The sequence below is a fragment of the Plectrocnemia conspersa genome, unplaced genomic scaffold, assembly GCF_051122295.1.
Source record: "Plectrocnemia conspersa isolate PC_06_02 unplaced genomic scaffold, ASM5112229v1 ptg000002l, whole genome shotgun sequence".
Classification (NCBI taxonomy): Eukaryota; Metazoa; Arthropoda; class Insecta; order Trichoptera; family Polycentropodidae; genus Plectrocnemia; species Plectrocnemia conspersa.
The window spans coordinates 15,537,359-15,554,067 of record NW_028277166.1 but is presented as its reverse complement, the minus strand read 5'-3'; the positions used below and the strand labels follow the sequence as shown (position 1 = coordinate 15,554,067).

General features: G+C 28.4%; 1 protein-coding gene across 1 annotated transcript in view; it reads right to left on the bottom strand.

The window, feature by feature from the left end:
* Positions 1-16,709, bottom strand: part of LOC148237840 (sodium-dependent nutrient amino acid transporter 1-like) — a 30,289-nt gene continuing 13,580 nt past the window's right edge. Inside the window, exons 6-13 of the mRNA XM_088204411.1 lie at positions 14,449-14,719; positions 13,192-13,295; positions 11,945-12,131; positions 10,813-10,989; positions 2,627-2,726; positions 2,383-2,559; positions 315-409; positions 1-176 (exon numbers count right to left, since the gene is read on the bottom strand). Of these exons, the coding sequence (XP_088060537.1) occupies positions 18-176; positions 315-409; positions 2,383-2,559; positions 2,627-2,726; positions 10,813-10,989; positions 11,945-12,131; positions 13,192-13,295; positions 14,449-14,719 (1,270 nt within the window). The 3' untranslated portion in view covers positions 1-17. The remainder of the gene's footprint in view (positions 177-314; positions 410-2,382; positions 2,560-2,626; positions 2,727-10,812; positions 10,990-11,944; positions 12,132-13,191; positions 13,296-14,448; positions 14,720-16,709) is intronic.

Sequence of the window (16,709 nt, the reverse complement as noted above, 5' to 3'; positions counted from 1 at the left end):
TTTTGTATAATTAAATTTTAATAACCCAAAATATAGTCGAAAAATTTTCTCCACTTTGGCCTGGACCTTTCCTCTCGCTCCATTCTCTTTTTTTCTCTAAAAGCTATCCAGTCTTTCTTTGTCGATGGATCCACTGGACCCCAAGAATCTCTTGGTTTGAATGCCGTTGTCAACATCTTTATAAAAGCATTTTTAAATTTTAAATATAAATATAATACTCATGTCATGTATTAATTGAACAGAAAAAATCTTCATAAACAAGTTTCACATTTTATCTGTATGATTAACATTTTTTTTTTTGTTTTTATACATACCTTCGGCATTCCTAAGTTGCTTCTTTTAAAGACAGCTAAACATCCAAATATAGGAAGCTGTATGATGCCAAAAGCTGATAGTAACCAACCGCAAACTGAAAAAAATAATACATATGATTTTATTGTATTTTCTTAGATTACCTAATGATTTAAAATAATGACATTTAGAAAATAAAACCACAATTGGTCATAATTTCCCCAAGACTACACCTACACTTTTCATTTCCGTTGACTAATCGACTATTATGTGAATATGCTTATAAGTAAATCTACTGTCAAAGAAACTGGCGAACGCGTGCGGATATCCTGCGGTTTTTCTTCAAATGTCTAGTCATAATATTTTTATATACATTTGTAATTTATGTTTGTACTATATCAATGTGCTTCGTTGGGAGCCAACATAAAAGCTTAATATTCGATAAAATAAATTAGATGTTTATCGAAATTCACATTTTCAATACATTAAAACTTTCATGGAAAATCAACTTTAATATAATCATATAAAAAAAAAAACAATACGTTTCACGTCAATATTAAAATAGTATTGCTGGCGCAATTCTAACATATACAAAATAGTACAACTTAAAAACTTTCCGTTAATATATTCTCAAACTAATCGTTAAAATACAGAAATTACATTCATTTATTTTCCACGCATTGGGATGATCTGTTTGTTCACGATGGTCTTAATTTATTTTTAATAAATGTATGTAGTAATAGTAAAGGTAAATAATAATTATAATCATATAATACACGTATCATGAATAACTTGCTGTTAATATTTAACAAATGTTACATCTTCAAGAAAAATATTTACAATGCATATTTTCTATGTTACAAATATAAAAATTCACCAGACGATTGCTAACACAGTGATAGGATAATAATCGTTCAGATTAAATGTATTGATATAATACAAATCTTATTCTTTCTTGCCAATTGAAAAGGCCTTGCTAAATTTTTGCCTTAGGTTATAGTAATGTTATCTTTAATAATCCAAATTTAAATACTGAGTTTTAAATAAATCCTATGAGTGCAATTAATTAATTAATCATTAAAATGCTCCTAAAAGTTATATAAGCTTTTTTGTTAAATATAGTGCAAAGAGCTTTTTGTATAATATAAATGATATTACGTACAAATTAAGACGTCTTATTAGTATGAAAAAATACGAGTATAAACAAATTAAGCATTAATAAAATTAAAATATGACATTAACGTTTTAAAAAAGACGCAGAATGTGCAACAAGGAAGTGATGCATTGTCTTTTTTAGCTATATACATATATTTATTCCTCTTTCAAAGTGGCATACATATATCTCGCAGTGTCGCAAAACTTGGCCCAACAGCGAGCTAGCTACCAAGTCGTATATTTGACCGAACAGCTTTTCCTATCCAGGAAATAGTTTCAAAGATAAGCTTTTCAATAAAAGCAGTATAAATAAAAATTCTCATATACGCTTAAATCGATATATTAGGTCGGAATATTACGTTAATAATGTGTATAATAATAATTGAAAATATATTAAGAAATTTAGTTCAGTTATTTCCATTACGAATTATGGTTTTTAAGTTGAACGTATATTATGTAATGTCATAGGAGGCGAAAGGAAACGGCAACTTGAAGTGAAACTACCAGTTAAACGAGCAGTTAATGCGCGGCATTGTCATTTCTAAAGCGATAGAAGAACGCTTCGTTTAACACAAGTTAGATTTTCCGTTCCTGCATGAGATGCTTTTAAGATACCTAAACATATTGCACGCTTGAATTTAATGAAAAATATTTTTCATGCTTAAGAAACTAACATCTAAATATGTTTTGTGCAGTTTGTCAATAAATAAAATAGATTATGAAAAATTTACATAAGCTTAATATATTATTATAAATTAGAAATGTAACATATTTCCTGTTAAAGTTTAATTTATATGCAAATAATATGCAGTTTTTATATTTTATGTATACTAAACCATTGTGATATGTACATTGTGCTAGAATTGCGGTTTAATTTTGGTTAAAATTTCGCGAAGCTTTCGCGGTCAATATTATAGAATCGTCACAAACACTCACCGATGGCGGAAACAGGATAAACCACACCGTTATATTCGAGCTTTTCCATAGTGACCAGGGAATACAATAGGATGACAATCAAGATTAAAGGTGTCACTATCGGCCAACACAATCTCCAATAAATACCGACATTTCTGTTTAACATGAACTCGATGTCGTCGCTGAAGTTCCTCGTTTCTGAAATAAAAAAAATGTAATTAAAATAATGTATATTTATGGTGATCTATAACTTATTTGTAATTACTATATATCCACGTTATTGCAATAATTTGTCCGATTCCTAATATGTAGACAATGAAAGACGCTCCGTGATGATCGACTAGCGTCAACATATATTGGCCACCCTATAAATATTAAAATAAATTATAATTATAAATTGAACATCTATTTCTTATAAAATATTATATACTATTTTCGTAACACATTATTTTACATAAAATATAGAACACTTCAAACACGTGTGAAATAAATATGTACATATATTCAAGTGCATTTTCAGTGCATAAAAAAATTAATATTTTAGTTTATGGTTAATCATATTCTATATTAATTTGATATTCGAATCGATGAGTTTGTATTTAGTTCTCCAATTATATGCGACGTTGTTATTTTATAGTACAGAACGTGGGAAACAGTGTCACTTTGACTTATTGTTGATATTTACAAGCAATGTTTTTTTTTATAGAATTTAATACTATAATTATTCAAATTTTATATTGATACATTATACGTAAAATAATACAAAACAATTTTTATACAGTACTCAATTGGTTAAGCAAGTATTCAAAGTATCAGCTTTCACAGTAATAAATTCAGTAAAGAAATTTCTTGAAACTGTGGTTAGGTCTTCTTCTATAATATAATACTTACTACATTAATTAATTAAGAGCAGACAATCGTATTGCTACGATGCTGCTATTTTTTAATCGTAATAATGTTTTAAATTTATTCTTCTAAATTGTTCGAAATAATAATCTTTCATTTTCGGCAAGTTTTGATGGACCAAGAGCACGTATTTCGCACTGTCTTTCACTAAAACGGTGACACTTGCTCGGATGATTTAACTCATGATATAAACCATGGTTGCGGATTGCTGAAAGAATATTTCACCCCTTCGGGAGTTCCTCAATGCTCAAACCCAGATCTTTTGCTCTTCGCGTTATTTAATAATGATGTAAATACGGAAGTTACAGAATTTTCTTCTGTATGCAATGATTTTTTTAATTAAGAACGCATTAAATTTTAATCATATCTTATCATACCTTTTATACTAATCTTTAAAAAACCTTTCACTACAATAGGCAACAGATACCAATAAAAACATTAAGCCACTAATCTTAATTATCAAGAACTACAATAAATACAATCTTAGATTGAAATTTTATAAAAGCAATGAAACATAAGCAAATTAAATTGACATTCCTTCGAAAGCTATTGTTTCTTCATTTGATGTTTTTTACCTAAATTGTAACCATATTTTATAGTACTTGAATAACACGATTGTAAACATAAAAATAGTTACACAGTTACATCGGAATACTAAGATACTAAATAATTAAAATCACGGTCAGTTATCATAGATATACTTTTTTAGATTTTTCTAATCTCACGAAATATGGCGATACATAATCATAATTAAATCGAGTTACGTTGAACATAGTTACATTTTTTTTCGTGTTAGTTGTATTAATAATTTATAATTAATAAAATAGATGTCACTGATTTACATTTGATTACAGTCTGATGTCTTACTACTTATTTTAAAACCCCTTTGAAACGCATTAGGCCAACTCGTGTCATTTAACTGAATAATTACAATAATATGTAATGATTTAAAAGAATAATGCATGAATTGAATCACCTTTAGTTGTATATAAAGAGTTGCGTCATATTTAAAGACGAGGAAACAATGAAAATGCTGATGCTTGCTTACATAAACTTTTTTGCGATTATTCATGTATTTAAAAATAAAGTACAGAAATCGATTAAAAGTAAAAATTGCTTTGACATCAAAAAACCCTTTCTTGAGAACCTAAAATTAAAATATCCTGATTGTATTATTCTTTGTCTACTATTGCATTTTAAACTTTATTAAATAAATTTGTTGATTAAATATTTTAATACAGATAAATGTAATTTTGCAATGTAACACAATAATAAAAATACATAGAATCTTCCAACGCGAAGATGGGCCCTACTATGTTTATTTAAATTAAGTAATGTGAAAAATCATTAACATTCTCACTTCTTGAAACTCAAGAATAATGAAACCGGAGCAATGGGATCGCTCTGTGAAATAAGCTAATACATTTTTAAAAGAACCGGGGATATGGCAAGAGCCAAAACTAAATTCATAGATTGTACGATTGTAGCCACGAAATTTGCTCCAAGTGTACAATTTCTTTTGCGATTATCCAACATGACAATCCGCAGTAAGCAACAAAAATAAAATTTGACCAACAAATATATACACAATATCATACAATAATAAACACACACGGAGAGAGTGCGTGTCGTTTCGTTTTATTACCCGTGGGATGGTGCACAGTGAGCGCGAGAGAGCGTCTCACACCACCACCCCTTGGCATTATGGTAATTCAAAGGCATAGATGATGTAGGTTAAAAAGGACGAAAAGGTAGAATTAAACGGCCCTCCAGCACACAAGGGAAGGACAAAAACCCACTCGGCAACCCTACGGAAAAACAACGTTCGGCCATTATCGTCGATCTTGTTTGACAAAAGACCACCCGGTTCGTCACCCAGCTGATAACTCGATTTATTAGCAAATAATAACCGATGATATGGTAAACATACACATTGTAAAACAAAGTAGGCATTTCGAGTGGGAGTCGAAACAATGTGCGTTATCGCCGGGCGATCTGTGCGAACGAGCGCACGTGTAAGCAAATCTCTGGTTACAGTTTGTTTGCTCTAAATGCGATATTAGTATCGACGAGCGAAATTGTTGATTTTGCGTTTGAGTTCTAAGAAATTCTGAGACAGGGCTTAAAGTACTTTTTTTCTTTATGTATATTTTTTTTATTGACTAATATTTTTATAAAATTATACTCTGATTTAAAAACTGTCTGATTAGTTATATTATAAAAAATATTAAAATATATTTTTTAATGTTTATGATTTATTTTTAGTGAACATGTTTAGTAAGTAAATTTATATTTGATTATAATGAATTTTAATTCTACAATAAAGGGAATAAATATTATGTGTAATCCTAAGATTAAACTATTGAAATTTACAAATGAAATCAATAAAAAAAAATACACGTTTAGCAGTATAACTAAACGACCTTCACATAAGTGTATGTGATGATGCAACTTCTAATTAAAGCAAATTCTTAAATCTTATCTGTCGCGCGAATAATTTTGCATTTCTATAAAAATTTAGTATTTTTAAGCAATATTTCATTAGTTTGCTTTTAACACATTTTATTCGGAAGGCAATTTTCATGCTTAAACTTTTGGCTGCCATAGACGCCATATGGCGCGAACGCGAGTATGTCCCACACGCCCAAGCGCGCCATATGGCGCATATATTCCCATATCAATAAAAAAATATATAAAAGTATATTTCGACTTATTAATTTTTAATTTAGGTCTGACATCTCTTAGCAATAGGATTCTTCATTATAACCCAAGATAAAAACCACCAGTTTAGATATAAAGGCAAGTCTTTTGGATTCCATACAAAATATAACGGCCCGAGGTTGCCAGCTTGCAAGAAATCTCCCACATCTGTGGAACATTTGTATTATTTTTTGCGTTGAAAGTAAGCATCTTGCATTCTTTTGTATTTAGTTTGTATTTTGTTGTTCTCGAGAGTGCTAGTGTTGATCTTATAATATTTTAAATATCAGATATGTAATACATTTTTCGATAATAAAAGTGCATATATAATACAGTTTTCGATAATAAAAGTGCATTTACAAAAAAAATTGTAATTTCGTGTTTTTTGTGTTTGTGTTCTATATATTTTTTAATAATAATGGCTTCTGAAGATACAGAAGATATTTATTATATCATAACTGCCAAATCTGAAGACGAAAGCGATAACGACGATTTGGATTCGCTTGTCGGACCGGACAACGAAGACAGTTTGATACTCCTTCCATCAGATACTCCTGATGATACTTCTTCCACCAGCTAAGTAAATATGCAGCCAACTTTTGAATGGAAGCACGAAACATTTGTCCCACAAATGCATCCATTTGATCCTAGCCAATCTGGATCACAATTTCATACAAATAACTGCGAACAATCCGATTATTTAAAAAAAATTATGAATGATGAAATCATGAACTTGATTGTTTCGGAAACTAACAAACAATATATGTTTGCAACAAAGAACGATATTATATTAATATAAACAAAAAAAAAAATTATAACTTAGTTCGAAAAAGTGAAAAAATATAAATAGTAAAAAATCAGTGGCGGTAAATTATGTGTGTGGAATTTGTTTGTTGCACGCAGGCAACACTTTTGACTCGACGTTTACTTCCCGATTTCCGGCGTTTTTTAGGCATAAAAAATCCAAAAGCTGTTATTATGTAAGTAATAGCATGTTTTACATTAAAAAAAATTTTTTTTACCCTATTTTTAGACATTTAAAATGTTGGGCGTGGGACATATACTTGCGAAAAAAGTCTGGGCAGCTAAAAGGTTAAAATTTAATTCTTATTCCAAAATAATAAAAATATCGATGAAATAATTTATCTATTAAAAGACTATACCAATTGCAGTCAAAAATTTTAGATTCCCTTAATTCAAGTGATTTATCAAGAGCACAAGGCCACCTTCAAGGATTATGCTTTTGAGGATTTTGAATTTTATAAAGAATGTGCAATTTAACTTATTTGGTTGTAAAGACAATAAACACATGCATACATACTCCAAAAAAAGTATTAATTTTTAATTCGCTTATCTTAGCCACGATTTATCTTGAGGGCAATTTAATATTACAATGATATAATAAGAGCAGAGCATCCGAAACACTTATATGTGCTAGCAGAAGAAAAAGTCTTAAAAGTTACAATATAACCGATAAAATAAATATTATATCTGCATATAAACTAATATATCTTACATATATTATAATAGATTCATATCTCGCCAAAAACAATAATAAATCACCATCCATAAAATAGGCGGACGTTAGTTTTTGTGTATTGTTTCGCGATATTTGACAATTTATGATTGGGTATTTTTATATTTATTTACTTAGATTCAATAATAAAAACTCGTACCTCTTTTAGCAGCATTTTCCTACCGGTATCTTTAGCAGAGCTAGTGGGGTTTCGACGATAATTGAATGTACTGTAAGTTTCCTACTGTCTCTGCAGGAGAGCGTATAAAGAACGCCGAGAAGCAATTAGTGGTTCATTAAAATGAGCATAAGGAGACTATGGTCGGGATACACCGCCACCAGTCTCTAACTATGAGAATGCACTTCTATAAATATACCCCAGAAGTACGAAATCATGTGGTTCTGGATTATTAATGAAATCATATAATATTAACATATAAAAGAAAACTTGAATTTGTAACTGCCGTATTAATGTCATTAATAAATAACATAAAAAGCAGAGAGCCTTTGGATATAATTTCCTACATTATTTTATTAAATTAATTATGGATGAATTAATACAAGCGATGTGCTATTTCAATAATATAGATCATATTATTATTATATCTGTGTTATCAATTTAAGATTGCCTCAAATATTTCAGCATTATATGAATAATTAAATTTTAATATAATATAAACACACAGTTACCTTTAAAATTATGGCGAGGATAATTAAATATACTTTCGTTTATGTACATACTACATTTTTTTATTGTACGTGAGAAAATATGTGGTGAAAATGTTATGTAGTTAATATTTAATGACAGCAAACCATTTTAATTTTTCACTGCTATGTGAAAATAATAAATTCAATGCTAGGATAAAAATTCCTAGCAAAACATAATGAATATATAAAGCTTAATTTCAGCCTTAACCGAAACAAATGGTTCGCGAAAGTGTGAAAAGTTAAATAACCAAGTTTAAAACAAATATTTAATAAATTGAATTATTTTTCTTACAGATATAAATATTTGATTTAAATACATATATTACAGTTATATGAATTTGAAAACTCATTAAATATGTATGAGCTAAATGTAAGAATGGTTAAACTGACGTCATATACGTTTCCTTTTTTCATCAGTGTTTTTCTCGTGCAAAAGAAACTCAAACAATTTTAAAGCTGATATTATATTATTCATTACATATAGCTCTTGATTTAACGCAAACGTTCGTGGTTCGTTTCCTTCTCCGCTGTTTCCGTTCGCGTTTTACATGAAAATTACTCGGAAAAATTGCCATAGAAACGTCAGCTACTCGAAGAAATTCCATTTTTCTCTTGTCGAATTAATCTCCTCAGAACGTTCCTAATAAATTATTGAGGTAAATCTGACGTTTAGCCTTTGGTCGTGGATACGGGCGTGGCGCGTTAAATATTCAAGCTCGCTCGGACTTGTTAAAGGTTGAAATTTTTTTAGTATTTAACCGGCATCGTTATATTTAAACTGTGAGAAATTTTCAAGCCTTCAAAAACAATATTTCATAAATACCAGTCAATCATTTTATTTTAATAATAAATTAATCAATAAATTACACTATACAACATAAGTTCAACCTAAAACCCTTATGATGTTTAGAATAAAATCAATTAAAATAAGCTCAAATTTACTACTTTAAATCTAATAAAAATTTCGTCATAATGAAATCATTGCGATGGAATAATTATGAAATAATATATATCGCTTACACTAAATTGAATTAATATATACAAATATATGTACAATATATCAAAAAATAATTATTATTTTATGGGGATTTTCAACCACCTACTACATTATTCTCAATCTAGATCATTTTTTTATACATCATTATCAACTTTTACGAAATTTTCGATCTATATAAGTTTTGTTGTACCAACAGCATGGGTTTCATTCCAGTGTTACTAATCTTCAATCTTTCACCAAAACAGTGACAAAATCTCTCCATATGGGAATTAAAGTAAACGTCGTATATACATTTTAAGAATGTCTTTGACAATTTTTGTCGTAAACTATTTTTTAAAAATCGGACCTTGCTTGTTCGGATGATTTAACTCGGTATTTTCAAGTTGTTTGAGCGATCGTTGAAAATTTGTAACCTATGGCGATCGATTATTGAAAGAATATTTCACTAATTCAAGGGTTCTTCGAGGGTCCAACCTGGGCCCCCTACTCTTCACAAATGATCATGGTTTCACAAAGAACCCATTATGCACAGAATATATTTGTTTGATGAATTTTAATTGTCAACTTTTAAAAACAAACAACTGATATAATTATCATACAATATTTCATTGAAACAAAAATTTCAGACTAAAACTTTACTTAAATTTTGGTTAAATCAAAGTAAATAGTTTTTGAGAGAGAAGTGTTATTTAACTGTTAATAAATCAAATCACCCGAGTAGTATTTGCGTCGATAATACGACAATTTGATAAACTTTGTTTAGATATAAATCTCATTAAAAATGTAAGCCTTATCGTTATTATTCTGTATTTTATGTTGTTGTTTTTTTACTTTTTAAGGAATAATATATTTTTAATATATAAAAATGTGTCTGAATTATTTTATAAAACTAGGGGAAGGCAAGATTTTGTTTTTAACATAGTAACATGAAGTTTGGAAATCACTGCATTAAACTATTAATTTAAACAATTAAAGCATGTCAAATTTTTTTTTATATATAAGTTTATTACTGATTTATTAATTTAATAAATGTATTCATATTAAAAAATTGATGTTTTATTATTGAATTGCACAACAATCGATAGTATAATATGAATTGTCATGTTAAGAAAAGATTATCTTCTAAAACTATAATTACCATATATTAAAAGCTATTACTAATTCAGTTCCCCCAGGTACGATATCAACTTAATAATTTCAGAGTTCAAATGGAGTTTGAACCCGTGACATTTTAATTAATAAGTCATCGCTGATTAAATTCTTGTTAGTAAAAAATGCATCTAAAGTGTTTTAAAATGAATACAACTTTGAACATAGAACCGTTGCAGTGACATTTAATTTCATTAGATATTCTATAAATATTTGTCAGTTGAGAAACTTGTTAATAGAGTGTTGGGAGTCTCTAAGCTATATTTTTCCATCGCAGCATGGGCGAATTTTATTTCCAACTATCATTTATATTAAATTAACGAACCAACAAACCCATTACTTTTCATCAGCCATTAATAATACTTTATAGATTATGTGTAAATTGTTTGTTATCATAGTAAAAACATATTTATCATTCGATTGCCGTTGTGTAATACATAAAATGGCTTATTTATTATAAATAAAAAAAACTTACCGGTGTGACATATATGAGTGCAACACTAAATCCAAACACAGCCACGCCAGTGACGGCCATCCAGTGGCGTATATTCGGGAACTTGTCTCTGATGACGGTGATGATGCTAGAGACCATGGCGACATTTGAACCCACCCCTAGGACGAACAGCATCAAGAAGAACAACACCGAAAACAGCTAAAATAATAATATCTCGTTTAATTTTTAAATAGGATATTTTATTCAATATTTATTAATTAGAACACTAATTAAATTGTGCGAAAATTGCAGGAGTTGCAAAAATATACAGTATATGTTGAATTAATAAAATGTTAAATTTTAAGCATATTTTATGTATTTAATTATGACAAAAAACAATACATACTAAGTATGAAAGAAATCATAAAATATTATAATTATACGAACCGGACCAGCTCCTCGTAGCTGACGTTAAGCAGATCGTTTGAAGAAATGCTTAGCTACCTACAACTGCGAGAACGCTTCTAAAAGAAAGGCGCTGAGACACAAGAACGAATACCAAATATCCTCATATAAAGGTATCTCAAAAGCAAATTTATATGAATTTTCACAGTAGGTTATTTGCATTATATTGTGATTCACATATTCAGATTCAAGTTTTTTTTAACCGAACAAAGGCCGTGTAATTGACAAATGTTTCAAATATGAATTCGTTGAAACGATTAATTGAATTGCTGGTACTGGACGAATGTAAATAAAAATTTTACAAGGCTTGGAAAACACTGCACAAGGCCATAAAAATAAATATAGGAGAGTTTTATTGTAAGATATTAATACAAAAAATAAATATTCTAAAATCTAACTTCAAACTTAAAATTTGCCTATATAGTCTAATATATATAGAAATCAAAATGAAATTTGAGACTACTATTGAGTATTTTATATAAGCTTAAGTTAAAAAAAATAATCAGAGTTGACTCATTTTATTTTATTTTACTTGTATATACATATGTATGTATGTTTTCGATCCTTTTTGCCATCAAAGCGTGATATACATATTTTCTCTTACTATAACAAAAAAGAAGCTGAGAAAAATGTGCGTTATTCTATGTATGTGTAACAAATGGTCAGTTAAACTTCTTAATTAAAATAATAAATCACTGAATCTTATTACCTGTGGTACGGTGTTGAATTTGCTAATGGCTTCCGGATAAGATATGAAGGCCAGACCTGTGCCTCCTTTAACAACAGATGCCACATCCTTTCCGCTTTCGTGTGCTAAATTTCCCAAGACTCCGAATATAGTGAATCCAGCTATGAGACTGGTTAGCGTGTCCATTGATGTAACAATTAATGAATCACTGGGTAAAATTAAAAAATGTATTAAATTTACAAAAATTAAGCATGTGCAATTAAACAATGATGAATCCTACTATCCTACTTAGCAATTCTGTATTTTAATTTCAATTAAAAACTATATGTATTTTACCAATATATTTTACTTTGTACACAAACTAAAACTGCGCATTCCAAATTTAATTATTGTTCGGTTTGTGTCGCTTTGATATATCCAATCAATTTTTATTTTTTACGTAAAAATATTGGTTAAATGCAAACAATAAATAATAAAAATATATATACTCTAACGATCATTTTAATATATGAAAAATCGAATTGTATCGATCTAAAGTATATAATCATTGTTTGAAAAAAGCATTGAATAATTCTAAACAATTTAGTTAAACATATTCATTTATACGAAAACAAGAATAGCAGAGTTTCCTAAGCTATGTTCCGCAAACAAATTGAAACATGTTTGACATCATATTAACAGGCGAGTGATGAAAAAGGTTTAACTTTTTGCACCCGGTGCGCCAGGAAAGAAATGGCGTTTGTTGTTTTTGTACAGCTGTCTAATCCCGACCGACGTCACAGCCGACTCTCATTAGTCTATCGACAGTTGCCAAAATTGTCAAATTGGTTGGTCCCACATTTTTTTTTCACTAATCTAATTAAAATATCAAAAAACAGCGTGATAATACGTGTTAAGTATTAAGCATACCACTGTCTAAATTGTGAAGGTAACAAAAGTGCAGGAATATAATTTTATTAAAAAGTAACTGTGTGTTGTTTTAATGATTGATATTTTTTGTAAATTATACAAATTAAATTAGCTCGACATTATTTTTAAAATATATATTGTTCTAATTTGCGGAAAAATAACATCTTAACACAAAATCATCGAAGTTATTTACATCTATATTATGTGTTATGTTTTAAATAATTACTAAATAAATAATTGTTTTTTTCTTATTTATTTTAATTTTGATACAAAATAAACAAGGAGTTCTATTTCAGTAATAGTTTGGGAAACTCTTAAAAATGACTTAAGCATTGCAGTAATAAATTTGATTTACTTACCGATAAATGTTATGTTTGAAATTATTATATGACGAATACATTATCACATTTCCGAAGCAGACGTTTAAAGAAAAGAAACATTGCGTTACAGCCGCATACCAAACCTAAAATAACAATAAATTTAATAATTTACATATTATAAAATAAAATTACTAAATTATATTACACAATAAACACATTAACGTGGTTCTATAAAACATTGGGCAGATCACAAAAAATGTTCTTTATTTTCCTTTTATGAAAAGCGTAAACTATTTTATAAATAATATAACTAGGAATATTTTGATATTTGGTGAATCTTAATTAATTGTATAAAAATACGTAGTGAAGACTATAACTATATATCTATATTAGTTTTTTAACTGGCAGATCTGCTGAATATTTTTTCTCTTTCTTTGCAGAAAATATCGTATGAAATTGAATAATTTTATGGTATGTAAATAATTTAATTTAAAAGCATATACAATACACTATTTAATAATACAAATCTAATAATACTACACACAAGTCTAATCCTTAAAAACTCATGAGCTGTGAATTCAGATATATTTATAGTATATAGCTCATTTTACTTTAAACTGCGTTCTGCTAAAACATATATATTTTAATCCATATAAAAAATTGTAGATCTTGTAATGCTTTGAAAAACTATTAATGTCTCATTCATTCAGTAAAATAATGCAAAACAGTTAATATTTTTTTGAATTAAAAATGTATCTTTGTGTTCTATATTTTTTGTTGGCTTTTATTTTATTTTAAATATAAATTTAATAACCAATAGTGAATAACTTAAGAAAATAACTAATTTACAAAATATATAAAAAAAATCTGATATTATTAATTTAAAAATAGTTGCTCTTACGCCTTATTTTCGCAACTGATGGCTTGCTGTAACTGAAAATGACGAGCACTATCGGACCGTGATGTAATTATAGATGTGGTTCTAGCAAGATTGAACAACCCTAGAGCTAGGGGGTTTTAGTCAAACCCGTGACTTCGCGCCATGCTATATTTATATAACCCAATTGCCACTTATCGTTATGTACATTTATGGTGAACTGTGAATATTATACTTATGAAATAAACTTTAAATTATCATATGTATATACATATGTTACTATTCCATTACGCAAAAGTACACTTTTATATTGGACAAAAAAGGCTCGGATGTGAAGTTTTATTTTTTTCTTACACCTGAGTAATTTTAACCTTGTATAGACCGAGAAACGGCATTAGACATATAATATCGTCACTCACCTGTGGATCTAGGATTTTCTTAAAGTCTGGGTTTATGAAGAATATTATGCCATCTACAGCGCCTGGTAATGTTACGGCTCTTATAAGCAATATAAACATGACGACATAAGGAAACAGTGCTAAGAAGTAAGCTGCTTTTCCGGAACTCTTCACTCCTTTCAATAAAACCAGATACACCGAGATCCAAGCGAACAGAAGGCAGAGACTTAACTGCCATCCAGGTACACCGATGCCGTCTTCGATGTTGTCTAATTCGCGTAAAACAGTTTTTCTAAACAAAAAAAACATGATTATTGTAAGATCATTTGTAAAAATAAAAGAAGTGTTGTATCGTATGCATAAATTAGCGTACTTGATTAAAATAATATTGTTGACCCTTTAGACTAGTAATTAATAAATTGATGAGTAATAGGAATGATGAAATAATATTGAAGCTGTAATAAAGAGATCATGTTTAATCCCTGTTACTTTGGTTTTTTTATTTTATTCGCAGGCATGACATAGATATCTAATATAATAAATATTTGTATTTACACAGTAGTTTATTTGCATTTACTTGATACTTATGTTCTAGACCAGCCATGGCCAAACTGTGTCCCGCGGGCCACTAGTTGCCCACTTAATGGTTTTGATTGGCCCTTTTGAAATTTCTATATGTTTTACTTTTCATACCGATCGACACAAAAAAAGTATCATGTAATAAAAAATAATAAAATATTATATCTTAATTGTAAGCTGTTTATTTATTTTATATAATATATAAAAACTATCATGTGTGGCCCTTCAAAGACATGCATTATTTTATTTGATTTCAGTTGGCCACCACTGTTCTAGACTTCACACATATTATTAAAAAACTGTTAGGTAACCAAACGAGCTCGTGCGGTTTTCATTGAAGTTCGATACAATGACGCAACTTTTTGAGAGTCGGCTCGCTAATAAATTAGCACAAATATTCGCCCGTTGCGTCATTTTACTTAATATATCATTTGAATCAAGTGTAATTTGAGTATATTTGCTTTATGAGTTTAAACTTGGATCTAAGAATTAAATCATTCGAAAAAAATATGTTAAAAGAACTGCAGAAAAAGGTTTCAAAAAATATTTTTATGATAAATCATAACCACAAAAAAAATCAATCTAAATCACTACAGTAAGCAAAAAAAAAACAATTTATTTAGACTGAACAAATGTGTTTTGCATATACTGACAGATGAGAATAAGCTTTAAAGATAAAACAATATGATCTTTTATTTTTTGATTGATGAAAAATAGATTTTCTACTTCAATAACAAGCGATTGGTTTTACAAACAATTTTAAGAATCGAACTACAAAATCAATACGTAAAATAAAAAAAATGCCGAAAGATGTAAAACAGCTGATTTTAACAGCTGATTGTATATGTAAAAATATTTTTATATATATTATACAATTTTTAGATTCTAATGTAGCTCAAAATAAAGAGAAAATTGAAGCAGTTGCTATATTTTTGCCACTACGTTTCATAAAAAAACATAATTATTTAAAACGCTGTTTTTCCTTTGAAAAGAGTCTTAAAATGTGAAGTTGATTATTTTAATATTTAAATCATTTTATGCAAAATTATATTGAAATTCTGCGAAATAATAATATTGTACCTCTCGCATACACACGAGTCGTCAATTTTGTATATGACGTCAAAACAGGATTTGCCACGTGCGCCCTTTATTTGCGACACTCAATAAAAATACAATGTTCAAGGTTGATTCCAGACATAAACACTCGTTTTCTCGAATTTCACGTAATAATCAGTATGCCATAATTACCATAAGATATATTGTTTAATTTTTACTTTAATGTTGCTGTTAATGAGTTTTAATTATAATTACGGTTAATATATTTTATACTTATTTTTAAATAACAATGGGGTAATAATTATTAATGTATTTTTTTTATTCAAGTTAATAACCATCAACCTAAAATATGATAATATATTATTTTACTTAGACCTATATTTATTATAAACTTGAGATTTTTGATCATACAGAGAAAATTTATTCTTTGGTTGTAGACTATAGACTATAAATAGTTAAATAATTTTGGTCTAAGAACTATATAAAATAAACCAATCCAAAGCATCGGTAATTTATGTGACTTTCGCAATAAATTTCAATTAAAAGAAAAATTTTTATAGTTGAAGTTTTACGATAAAATATATTTTTTTCTTGCTCTCATTTTCTAGTTTAAACATATACATAAATACTGATCTGATTCATTTTTT